Genomic DNA, 13,581 nt, shown 5'->3' on the forward strand with positions numbered 1-13,581 from the left:
CCACACAGTAGATGTTACTGCTAGAATTGAGCAAATTTGTTTGGAATTGGTCGCCAAATCTGAATTTACCATATTCATGTAATATTTGTACCATATTCGTGCTGAATGTATGTTTGATCTTCGATTGCGAACACATTCGGTAATTTATACTCCCATTGACTCTAATGACGTTTGGCCGTGTTCGATGAATATTACAAAAACAATATTTGCTGCCGATTGTATTCCGAACCGAATCCGAACAAATTCGCTGAACTCTAGTTACCACTCTGCGTAGTATCTGTTACCGCTCCACGCAGTATCTGTTGCCGCTCCACGCAGTATCTGTTGCCGCTCCACGCAGTATCTGTTGCCGCTCCACGCAGTATCTGTTGCCACTCCACGCAGTATCTGTTGCCGCTCCACGCAGTCGATTTTGCCGCTCCACGCAGTCGATGTTGCCGCTGAACTCTAGTTACTGCTCCACGCAGTATCTGCTGCCGCTCCACGCAGTCGATGTTGCCGCTCCACGCAGTCGATGTTGCCGCTGAACTCTAGTTACCGCTCCGCGTAGTATTAGTTACCGCTCCACGCAGTATCTGCTGCCGCTCCACGCAGTATCTGCTGCCGCTCCACGCAGTATCTGCTGCCGCTCCACGCAGTATCTGCTGCCGCTCCACGCAGTCGATGTTGCCGCTCCACGCAGTCGATGTTGCCGCTCCCCGCAGTCGATGTTGCCGCTCCCCGCAGTCGATGTTGCCGCTCCCCGCAGTCGATGTTGCCGCTCCCCGCAGTCGATGTTGCCGCTCCACGCAGTCGATGTTGCCGCTCCACGCAGTCGATGTTGCCGCTCCACGCAGTCGATGTTGCCGCTCCACGCAGTCGATGTTGCCGCTCCACGCTGTAAAGGAAGACTGTGATCGTCAGTATTTTTAGACACTTGGACACCATTGCATATATAATTGGGAGAGATTATGGAATGTTGCCGAGACAACTCCTAAGCAAGCTTACAATCCATTTCAACCAACAATTGAGCTTTTTGCTCTTTATTGGTCTGACCTGAATTTGCCCAACAATTGGTAACGATGCGTCCTCGTTTCAGATTATCAGCCAGTGTAATTGGGCACTTAGCTTTGTTTTTTGATTGTTATCTGAAGAACAGAATATTTGTAATATTTATGGTTTTTCACTTGCTAATTTTGCCCTCATCCTTTATTATAGATGCATCCTTTGGGACTTTGCAATAACAACGACGAGGAAGATTTGTACGAGTATGGCTGGGTTGGAGTGGTGAAACTTGAGCAGCCTGAAATGGATCCAAAACCATGTCTGACTGTGTTGGGAAAGGTAAGGAAGCCGCAATGCCAGCGTGAACAGTACTTTATTTGTCAATTAGCCGGTAACTCTGTTCGCTGTGCTTTGACAGACAAGAGGCTGTCCTAACTGCTGTTTGCTTACATTGTAATAGGAAATTGCTAGTTGAGACTTTTTTATGTAATCCCTAGAGCAGTGTTCCCCAACTCCAGTCCGGTCTATCACCTGTACATTACTAAGGGAATCCTGAAAATATGATCTGCTGATCTGCTTGAGGACTGGAGTTGGGGGAACACTGCACTAGAATGACCCTAAACCCAATCTCTGTCTATTTTCAGCATTATATGTGTGCATGTACACTCACATCATTTTTGTACTGAAGAAGAAGCACACACTATTTTTCATATGTAATTACGCTGGTGTTAGACTTTTGGCAGGGAATAACATTTATTTTTGGTTTCATCACTCCTTTAATCAATTAAATCTGATGTTCATGCCTTTTCCGCTTACTTCCCTCTGGGTTTTTATGGGAGTTTAGCCAAGACTAAAAAATATTGAGCTAGTTTCTTTCTGTGTAGTTACCATTCTAAAACTTTTGTATTTTTTTTTTGTGCATTTTAGAGGCCTGTGTTGTAGAGCAATGTTTTAGCCTATGATTTATATATTCTTTCCGAAGGAGTGATAGACTGAAAGCATTGCTTGTTACATTGCAGATTGAAAATGTCCTTAATTCTAAAAAAAAAAAAGACACTTTGTTTTTTTTTTTCTTTTTTTTTTTTTTGTCATGACTCGCTGTAGGCAATACATGACTGCTTGCTCTTAAGTTTTCTGTGCATTGACATCCCATCATTTGCAGGAGTGGTGTATCATTAGTAATTAGTAACAGACCAGTAATCTGAATAGGGCTTGCAGAAATACACATTTTGAGGTTTATTTTTTGCTATAAATGGAAATCGATGAGAAGTACCGTATATATTTTGTGTCCAATTTACACGGCCAGCAATAAGCGCCAATAATAGTTTTCCAGGGCTGTTTTTCTATCCTGTTTCCATGGGACAAAATGATGGCTAATGAGATGGTTCTGTCCCCATGTACAGTGCTCGGGGCGATGTGGTGCTGATAATGTGATGATGTGATGCTCACCTGACAAACGGGTGTCTTGCTTGTTTGTCGGGTGATTTCATACTTGTGTTAGATGGCCGATTATCACGTGTTGTAAAAGGGCCATTACATATCATGTAGATATGAATATTACATTTACATGAGTCATCATATAGTAAGGAGTTATCCCTTGTGAAATCTTGTCTCGCAATGGTTGGTGGGTTCGATGCTTTACCTAGAAGCTTCTATGCGGGTGTAGATATAATATGTACAGTTGCAGTTGAGAATCCTGCTCATGTCTTCTTTTCTTCTCTTGCTTCACCCTGAAGCCAGGACACCTGCCTCTACAGAGTTATCAAGCCTTTGATGTTCAGTAAGCAGCGGTGGGTGGGAACACGGAGAGAGGGGGTCGAGAGGCCCTCCATGTTCCTATTGCCTATTCTAAAAGACAAGCGATGTCCAGACTTGTCAAAGAGGAATTGAGTGTTTATATATGTAACCACACAACCTCCCCCAAGTATTCTCTCAGGTGTGTCTGAGACGGCGGGAATCTGAAAGATACGCACCCAGGAACGCCGCTGGAAATATATGTGATGATGCCATCTCTGGAGCACTTATCTTTATTGCATATTCATCCTCTCTGGACATTGTAACCTCTGTCGGCTTTTATCTAGTTCCAAGCTTAGGAAATCTCTGTAAATGTTAACAGCTTTAGTTAAAAGCTTGAATAGGATTGAGATATAATGTCCTGCAAATTATACAATATGATTGATGGAACAGTGGTGGAAAAAGCTGCCATCAGATTGGAGGGCATAGTTGTTGCGGTATGTTTTATAAATGAGTGAACGGTTTTGTAGAGACATTATATATGCAGTTTTCATACTCAAATGTATAATTTAAAACTCTGTGACTTACGGTATGTTTTTTGCTCAAATCAAGTCTCAAAGGCTGTGTGCCCACAATGAGCTTTTGGTCAGTTTTCGAAGCTGTGCATTTTCGCTGCATCAAAAACGCAGCGTCTTACAGTTCGAGCACAGTGGATGGGATTTCTAGAAATCCCATATCCACTGTGTCCATAGTCGCCTGCAGATCACCTGTGGAGACTGACATGCGGTGTGTCTTTCAAGACAGCAGCATGTTAATTTTTCTTGTGGAGACGCTAGAAATGTATTGAATGAGGTAAATCCACACTGTTCAGTGAACCCATGTGGCTTGACATACAACACTGTGCCAAAATGTAAATACTCATTAAAGTTTTTTTTTGTACCGAGATTTTACATGTATATACTAATGTTTTAGCTCCCCATTTCTGTGCTCATTATCCTTCTCATCAGAAGCGAGGAGGGACTCCTGCTGGTGAGCAGGCCATACAATAATCTTCAGCGTGTTCTCTGCTTGTCATAGTGCTTTATTTCACGAAGCATAAAATTATTTGTAAAATAACCTTTTAAGTGACTGAGTGTCCAGGGTCTGCTTTAAAGGTATAACCAAGGCGTAAGGTTAAACATATGTTTTACTATATTTAGGTCTATGATTTTATGTATGTGATTTGTCAGTTGAGTCTTTTACAGTCATGGCTGAAAGTGTTTTCACCCTTGAAATTTTTCCAGAAAATGAAGTATTTCTCCCAGAAAATTATTGCAGTTACACATGTTTTGTTATACACATGTTTGTTTCCTTTGTTTGCATATCAAACTCACCTGTAGTAACAGGTATAGGCAATATGAAAATCACACCTGAAACCCTATAAAAAAATAAGTTGACTCAATCTTTGCATTGGGTGTCTGTGTGCCACACTAAGCATGGAGAGCAGAAAGAGGAAAAGAGAACTGTCTGAGGACTTGATAATTTTTCAACAATTTTGATTCTCAACAACCTCAAGGTTAAAAGACCACCTCCTGAGATCCTCGTGTTCCTTTGTCCATGGTGTGCAACATAATCAAGAAGTTTACAACCCTAGACCCTATAACTTTTCTCCCTGGACGTGGACGGCAGAGAAAAATTGATGAAAGGTTGCAATGCAAGATAGTCCAGATGGTGGATAAGCAACGCCAATCAAGTTTCAAAGAAATTCAAGCTGTCTTGCAGGATTTTGTGTTACAATGTAGTGTCCATTGTCAGAAAGCTGGGTTTGCGTCCTAGGTCATGGGTCTTCCAGCAGGACAATGACCCTAAGCATGCTTCAAGAAGCACCCAGAAATGGATGGAAACAAAGCGCTGGAGAGTTATGAAGTGGCCAGATCTAAATCCCTTTGAACACCTGTGGAGAGCTCTTTAAATTGCTGCTGGGAGAAGGCACCCTTCAAATGTGAGACCTGGAGCAGTTTGCAAAAGAAGAGTGGTCCAAAACTCCAGTTAAAAGGTGAAAGAAGCTTGTTGAGGTTATAGGAAGCAATTGATTGCAGTTATTTATTCCAGTGGGTGTACAACCAAATATTAAGTTGTGGGTGCCAACAATTTTCTCCTGCCCATTTTTGGGGGTTTTATGTGAAATATGTCCAATTTGCATTTTTTTGTGTTGTTCCAATACACACAAAGGAAATAAACAGGTGTAATTGTAATAATTTTATGTGAGAAATAATACATTTTCTGGAACAATTTCAAGGATGGCCGCTTTCATCCATGACTGAAACTACATGTTAAAATATATTGTTACTCTCTTAATGCATTATAACTAGCGATGAGCGAACTTGCTCAGATAATGTCTTATCTCTGCACGCTCGAGTGTTATCCGTGCATCTGGGAGTGCTCATATATTTTATTCGAGTCCCCACGGCTGCATGATTTGCGGATGTTAGACAGCCTTAACACATGTGGGGATTCCCTAACAAACAGGCCATCCCTGCATGTGTTGCAGCTGTCTAAGAGCCGCAGATTATGCAGCTGCTGAGACTCAAACATAATATATGATCACTCCCAGAAGACCAGAGCATGCTCGGATAAGACGTTATGTAAGTCTATGGGAGCCTCAGACTTGTTGTGCACATGCTGCGGAAAAAGCCGCACCGAAACGCAGCTTTTTTTCTACCGCAGCATGTCACTTCTTTTGTGCGGAACTGCAGCGTTTCTGCACCCATAGACTTGCATCTATTTCTCATTGTCATATATTTTTCATTAATCTACCAAATGTACGAAAGTATAAAGTATGGAAGAAAATACGAAACTTCAGAATATACAATGTTTGCTTTTTCAGTCTGCAGTAATCTTGCCTAACCACCCCATTAACATGTAAAGTTTACCTATTGTAAAGGGTTGGTGAAACTGTACAATGTGAATTTTAGAATATTCTCTCGTGTGATTACATGAGGAGTAACATTGTTTCTTCCATTATATACAAGTGCTTCTCACTAAATAAGAATATCATCAAAAAGTTAATTTATTTAAGTTCTTCAATAACAAAGTGAAACTCATATATTATATAGAGTCAGTACAGAGTGATCTATTTCAAGTTATTTCAGTTAATGTTGATGATTATGGCTTACAGCCAATGAAAACCCAAAAGTCATTATCTCAGTAAATTAGAATACTTTATAACACCAGCTTGAAAAATGATTTTAAAATCTGAAATGTTGGCCTACTGAAATGTATGTTCACTAAATGCACTCAATACTTGGTCGGGGCTCCTTTTGCATCAATTACAGCATCAATGCAGCATGGTATGGAGGCGATCAGCCTGTGGCACTGCTGAGGTGTTATGGAAGCCCAGGTTGCTTTGATAGCAGCCTTCAGCTCATCTGCATTGTTGGGTCTGGTGTCTCATCTTCCTCTTGACAATACCCCATAGAGTCTCCATGGGGTTAAGGTCAGGCGAGTTTGTGGCCAATCAAGCACAGTGATACTGCTGTTTATAAACCAGGTACTGGTACTTTTGGCAGTGTGGACAGGTGCCAAGTCCTGTTGGAGAATGAAATTTCCATCTCCAAAAAGCTTGTCGGCAGAGGGAATCATGAAGTGCTCTAAAATTTCCTGGTAGACTGCTGCGCTGACTTTGGTCTTGATGAAACACAGTGGACCTACACCAGCAGATGACAAATTTTTGAATGGCCTTTTCTTAACAATCTTTTCAGGGCTGAGGTTATCCTGATTGCTTTTGCACCTTTTTCTATCACATTTTTTCCTTCCACTTAACTTTCCATTAATACGCTTGGATACAGCACTCTGAATAGCCAGCTTTAGCAATGACCTTTTGTGGCTTTCCCTCCTTGTGGAGTGTCTGAAACCTAAGGGACCTTTTTTGAAATGCTTAGGAAGCTGTTGCAGGTGTTTTTTGTTAATTATGGTAATGATGACTTTTGGGTTTTCATTGGCTGTAAGCCATAATCATCAACATTAACCGAAATAAACTCTTGGAATAGATCACTCTTTTTTTGTAATGACTATATAATATACAAGTTACACTTTTTGTGTTTAAAAACTTAAAAAAATTGACTTTTTGATTACGGTATATTCAAATTTAGTGAGAATCACTTTTACATAATACAGTGTATGTTTTTACCATTTTTTCCATCTGCATGCTTCTTTAATTTGTATTGGTTTCTGAGCTAGTGGGTGAAAAGTACCGTAGTAGTTTTCTACATAACCGTGTCTTTCTGTAACACATGTTCAGAAGCATCATGGAGGACATAATAGAGCAGTACTGATCAGTGTAGCTGTGAATTCCTCTCTGAGGTAAAATATACAATTTATCAGTACGTAATAGCACAGTCTGTGCATGTCTCTCTGCCTTTTTCTCTCACTCTACTCATCCTTCCCCTCTCATTAAACTTTTACTTATTCCTCAGGAAGCTGACAGTCTTTCTTGTCAGATTTGTAAGTGAATTTTCAACTTTACGGGCAATGAGTATGGGATATACAGCACTTTTTTTTTTTTTATATATATATATATATATATATATATATAAATGGAGAGAGAAAAATATTCGTCTTATAAGATATAATTATTGTATTGTTAACGTTGTTACTTATGACTTTTGTGTTTGAAACTGTTAAACTGTAAAGCGCTGCGGAATATGTTGGCGCTATATAAGTAAAGATTATTAGTTATTATTATATATTACCAAGTTTCTGTGCAACTACTGGTAATTTTTGCAAAGTCTGATGAAATTAGAGACGGTTAAGGTCTACCGTACTTAAAATTTAAAAATTTCAGGGGTAGTGAATTTAATTTGTAACTTTTCTTATGTTTTTTTTCTGAAATTAGGTACAGGGAGTTGAGATATGGAGAGGTGTTGTAACTAGGTTCTGTCAGAGTAAGTAGCTCCACCAAGCCAATCCATATACCTCGGCTTACTTTGTGATTGTGATATTAGGATTAGCTGCATTTACACCTGAGTGTTTGTTTTGATTGGCGTCAAGCTTTAATATGGATTAATAAAGTAAGCATTTTAATCCAGTCTGAGTATTGGACGTGATAATTGTACAAGCTGTCTTGCATTGGTTAAAGGGGACCTGTTAGATCTTCTGGCAAGTCTGTTCTTATAAATTCTTGTATTCTGCATGAAATGGCAATGCTTAAGCATCTTTTCTTAGAACGCTTTATTGTTGTGTTCCTCTGTTATTCCTCATGGAAATACACTTATAAAATAACCAGTGCATGTTACTATTCCCACTATCTGGTCAGTGCTGATAGAGCGCATATATCGTACAAGCTGTAGTCCTGTAACTCTGGTTAATGGTACAGTTCTCCAGTGATGGAGAATGACGTTAATGATATTAGGATAGATTTTAAGGTGAAGTCTATAGTAGTAGTAGTAGTAGTAAAGGTCCGCCACATACATTAAAGACAGCCGGACCATCCAATATGTATGGGGACATTTGGACTCATTCCCATCACATGATGTCAATGGGGAGAAGAATTGGCCAATTTTACTCCTTTCAACCTCTCTAGAGATAAGCTGCCACTGAAGGTGTCTGACAACGGCTTTCTCCACTCTATAAATACAGAACAAATGCATGTCCAGTTGACCCCAGTGCACTTCTGTATATGTACAGTAACTCTTAGGCTAGGTTCAGATTGCGTTAATGGGACCGCGCTAACGAACAGCGTTGCACGGCGAAATTAACGCCGTGCAACGCGTCCGTTAGCGCGTCCGTTAGCGCGCCCATTGGCAGCAATGGGAACGCGCATCGCTAGCGCGTGCCATTTTCGGCACGCGCTAGCGATGTGCCGGTGTTTTGTGACGCGCCTCGGACGCTGCTTGCAGCGTCCGCGGCGCGCCCGAGGTCCGTTCCCTGCTCTCGCAGATCGGGGATCTGCGAGAGTGGGGACATTTAACGCGACCCCTTTACAACACATTGCGTTAGCGCAGTCCGCTAGTGCTAGGCGCTAAACGGATTGCACTAACGCAATCTGAACCTAGCCTTACAAAAAAGCTGATCTAAGGGCCGCCAATACATATTAGATACAAGTTGTCTGAACCTACTAATTTAGGCAGGACTTGCCAACCTTCTGATGTGTATGAGTGCCTACCGATTCTCTCTCGACACATGACGTCTGTATCGGGCCTTTGAGATTTCAATGACTGTTGATTTCAAGAAGAAAAGGCTTTCTACTCTCCTTTCATTGAGCAATAGGAAAAATATTTGAGACACGCTTTGCACAGAATTTGGCCAAATAGTGTGAGCCCATCAACCATCGTCAAGGTGGTCTCAATAATCTGATGGGTCCCTGAGCTCCCTGTCCAAATGTGGACACTTACCGAAGGCGAATGTCTGTATGCTTGGGTGAAGTAGCTTACTGACTGAGCACTCCTCCCTTCACCATGTGGTTTTTAATTACATCTAATCACACTTGGTTCCGGCCAACCCATATGTAGGCTTTACTGAGAGAGGTGTCCACATTCACCCAAGCATGCAGACATTGGCCTTCGGTAAGTGTTCACATTTGGACAGGGAGGTCAGGGACCCATCAGATTATTGAGACCACCTTGACAGTGGTTGATGAGCTCACACTATTTGGCCAAATTCTGTGCAAAGCGTCTCTCAAATATTTTTCCTAATGTTCAAAAGCCGTTTTGCTATTCATATTTCATGTATTTCATCTTAGACATGCTTTGGCACGATAGAGTGCAACCTTTCTTGTATATGGAGGTAGCTGCTCCTGTATGCACCTATTCACACTAGTTTGGATGTGCCGGTCGTTTTTCTGTCACTCCTTTCATTGAGAACACCTGAACACTTGGCCGAGCCCAACACAGATATGTATGGGGAAGTCAGAAGAGATTGCGGTCTGCCAAATGAACGTTCTTTTGACCGCTATCTTTATGGCCAGCTTAATATTTATGGCCACCCTGAATGAGTAATGTAGATTTTTGTATTATAGGTTTAACAGTCCATAAATATTTACATATATTTTCATATAGGTATGATTCACTGTGAAATGTTATTTTTTTCATTTCTCTTTTATCATGGTTGCAGTCTGTATAACTGGAGCTCCTTTGCATTGTATAGTACAAAAGGTCAGGCCATGAAGGACAGAGCAAGATAAAAAAGCGTGCTGAGGAAGGAAAGGGATCGTCAGTCTGTCCTGTATCTCTCCCGCACATAAATAGTTATCAGGCAGTGTGAGAAACCTAAGGCCTAAGGGCTCTGTGTAATCTAATACGTCCTAGGCCTCAAATAACCTCCTAGCCGGCTACACATCTAAGAGAGTCTTTTAATATTTCAGACGCCTTCTTTCTATGAAATACACAGAAGCTGACATTCTTCATGTAGAGTTATATACATTAATGCTGCTGTTCCAGCGAGAGTACCTGTACCTGGATTATATAGGTGTGTAGTAATAATAATTACTATTGTGTGCATTTACAAGTGGACACCATCCCATACTATTTTTATTTAAAGGGAACCTGTCACCCCGTTTTTTCAGATTGAGATAAAAATACTGTTAAATAGGGCCTGCGCGGTGCGTTACAATAGTGTATGTAGTGTACCCTGATTCCCCACCTATGCTGCAAAATACATTACCAAAGTCGCCGTTTTCGCCTGTCAATCAGGCTGGTCAGGTCAGGTGGGAGTGGTGACATCGCTGTTTCTTCCCCAGCTTTCCGTTGGTGGCGTAGTGGTGTGCGCATGTCCAAGTGCCGAATCCACTGCGCGCACGTGAAGAAACAGCGCGCGATCTGCGCTATTAGCCTTGTCATCGGTGGGGGCGGCCATCTTCCTGGGGCCGCGCGTGCGCAGATGGAGTGCTCTGCTTCACGGGGCTTCAGGAAAATGGCCGCGGGATGCCGCGCGTGCGCAGATGGAGATCGCGGCGGCCATTTTCCTGAAGCCGAGATGCAAACTCTGCTTTGGGAAAATGGCCGCCGCGATCTCCATCTGCGCACGTGCGGCATCCCGCGGCCATTTTCCTGAAGCCCCGTGAAGCAGAGCACTCCATCTGCGCACGCGCGGCCCCAGGAAGATGGCCGCCCCCACCGATGACAAGGCTAATAGCGCAGATTGCGCGCTGTTTCTTCACGTGCGCGCAGTGAAGTCGAAAATTTTATTGAGGGGGAAAAAAAAGTGGAGAATAATTCTGTAATGTAACATTGTTGGAACATTTTTAATGTAAGCAATAAAATCTTAGGCCATGTTCACACAGTGCGGTTTTTACTGCGGAACCGCCGCGATTTTGCAGCTGTGGGTCCGCAGCTGTTTTCCATGCAGGGTACAGTACAATGTACCCTATGGAAAACAGGAACCGCTGTGCACATGATGCGGAAATTGACTAAAAAAGCCGCGCTGAATAGCTGCGGTAAAAAAGAAGGACCATGTCACTTCTTTGTGCGGAACTGCAGCGGTTCTGCACCCATAGACCTCCATTGTGAGGTCAAACCCGCAGTAAAACCCGCAGATGAAAAAAATATCTGCGGGTTTTCTGCGGTTTGTGGTGCAGAACCGCTGCAGCAGGAAGTGCGTGGGCGGAGTGTGGCTGTCCCCCCGTGCCCCAATCCCACCCCCCCATGCTCCGATGCCATCCCCCGTGCTCCGACGCCCCCCCCCCGTGCCCTCATCTCCCCCCCTTATACTTACCGGGCCTCCCGGTGTCCGTCCGTCTTCTCCCTGGGCGCCGCCATCTTCCAAAATGGCGGGCGCATGCGCAGTGCGCCCGCCGAATCTGCCGGCCGGCAGATTCGTTCCAGGCACGTTTTGATCACTGTGACAACCTCACAGTGATCAAAATAAAAAAAAAAAGTAAATGACCCCCCCCTCCCCTTTATCGCCCCCATAGGTAGTAACAATAATAAAATAAAGATTTTTTTTCTGTTCCCCACTACAGTTAGAACTAGAGCTGCGGTTTTTAGTGCAGAAAAAACAGCAGGGAAATCAGGAACGTGTGAACATGGCCTTAAGGCACCAATACATATTAGACTTAGCCAAATTTGCTGACATTAGCAGGAATGGCCAACAGGCTAATGTGTATGGGAGCTTTCTGACTCTTCCCCATAGATAGTGTCAGGAGACTGATGGATCTGGCCTGCTGAATTTCAGACAGCGTTCCATTTTTTTTTCTTCTCTGGGAGGAGCCACTTGCAGGAGTCTGGCAGTACCTCTCTCATAGAAAACACAGGAGCGCTTGGCCGAGTCAAGAGTTCCTAGGTATGGTGTAGCCGGGAGAGATAAATGTTGGTTTTCTAACATGTATGGGTTCTTAAGTGGTTTTACACATTAGGATGGGTCCATACAAATGACTTCCATCAGTCACAGCGTAAGGCCGGGGTCACACTTGCGAGTGCAATGCAAGAAACTCGCGCATCAATACCTGGCACTGCTGCCGGCACTTGGCACTGGAGTGTGCGGCTGCATGTATTTTTATGCAGCTGAACGCTCGGGTCCTGAGTGGCGGCGGCAGAACCGGGTATTGATGCGAGAGACTCGCACAACTTTCTCACATTGCACTCGCAATTGTGACCCTGGCCTAAGGCAGATGTAACCAGCCAGTAGATACCTCTGGCTCTGCTTCCCTGGATCTCTAAAAAGAGATCTACTGGGAAAAGCTAACCCTCAGAAGAACTAAAGTGAACCTGACTGCTGATACATGCTGCCCAATCCACTGTCTGTATGATTTCAACCTGGTAGGTATTTATTTGTGCAGGCAATAAAAAAGAAATTTCAGTCCTAAAATGGACCTTCTTCAGTAACAAAGATTGCATAGGTAAAATGAAATCAAAAGCAACAGGCTGCAGTTGCTGCTGCCCGTCACTTGTTCTGATGCTTCTGATTTCCTTTTACCTGTGCAGTCTGTGTTACTGAAGAAGGTCCATTTTGACAGCAACGTATGTATTTTTATTGCCTGCACAAATAAATATCTACCGTTTACTTTACATACAGCCACGTATTTGCAGAGACTTTTGCAGGCGGGGAGAAGGTCCTGATACATATTGGATTACGGTCGATCGATTTTGCTAGGCGTTGAGGGTCTCTGGAATATCACCTGAAGCATTATGAACTAATCAATAGAAATTGGTTGTATGGCTTTAAAATAATATACTGTTAGTTGTATTTGTATTATTTTTCAGTGGGTTAATAAAAGTATTGTGTACGGTGTAGAATCCACATAGTTAGTATATATTATTTTAATCACTGCAAATTATTCTCGATCTTTCCTTACATGTTTTCTTCCCAATGCATTAACCCAAGATCTAAAAAGTTAGACTGCTAATCCTCACTAGACCTCAGCAGTATCTGAGAAGATTAAGAGATTTTTTTTATGTCTTGATAAGGTCCTTTTGAAGTTGATTTGAAAAATGATTGCTGCCTATTGAAGTCTGGTCATTTGGAATAAACACATGAATCTTTGGACATGTGCCATCCTGCTGGATCTAAACAGAATAAAGACTGTACAGATCATATTTTAGTAAAGACTTAGGTGCAATCATTATTTTTCATCTTCAAGTCACACAAAAAAATTTGTAGTATTTTATAATTTGTAGTATTTTATAATTTATAGAGTTAAAGTATTTTTGTATTTTTTTTATATGGGTAAAGATTATACATATTTGAAGATCCTTTCTATAGATATACATACGGCAATTTGAGAACTGTTAAAGGGACCTTTATTCGAATTAAAACTATTGGCTTAACCCTGGAATTGGTGGGGGGTCCGCAGTACTGACCGAAATCAGTGGGTTCGGTGACTATTTATTTGTATGGGCTAAGAAGAGGACTAATTAACTTGTGAATCAGTTTTACAATGAAAACTATCCT

At 42.2% G+C, this 13,581-nt stretch overlaps 1 protein-coding gene across 1 annotated transcript in view; it reads left to right on the forward strand.

The window, feature by feature from the left end:
• Nucleotides 1–13,581, forward strand: part of ZNRF3 (zinc and ring finger 3) — a 163,628-nt gene that overhangs the window by 110,086 nt on the left and 39,961 nt on the right. Inside the window, exon 2 of the mRNA XM_069754424.1 lies at nt 1,198–1,323. Within this exon, the coding sequence (XP_069610525.1) occupies nt 1,198–1,323 (126 nt within the window). The remainder of the gene's footprint in view (nt 1–1,197; nt 1,324–13,581) is intronic.

Source organism: Ranitomeya imitator, chromosome 1 (assembly GCF_032444005.1).
Source record: "Ranitomeya imitator isolate aRanImi1 chromosome 1, aRanImi1.pri, whole genome shotgun sequence".
Lineage (NCBI taxonomy): Eukaryota > Metazoa > Chordata > Amphibia > Anura > Dendrobatidae > Ranitomeya > Ranitomeya imitator.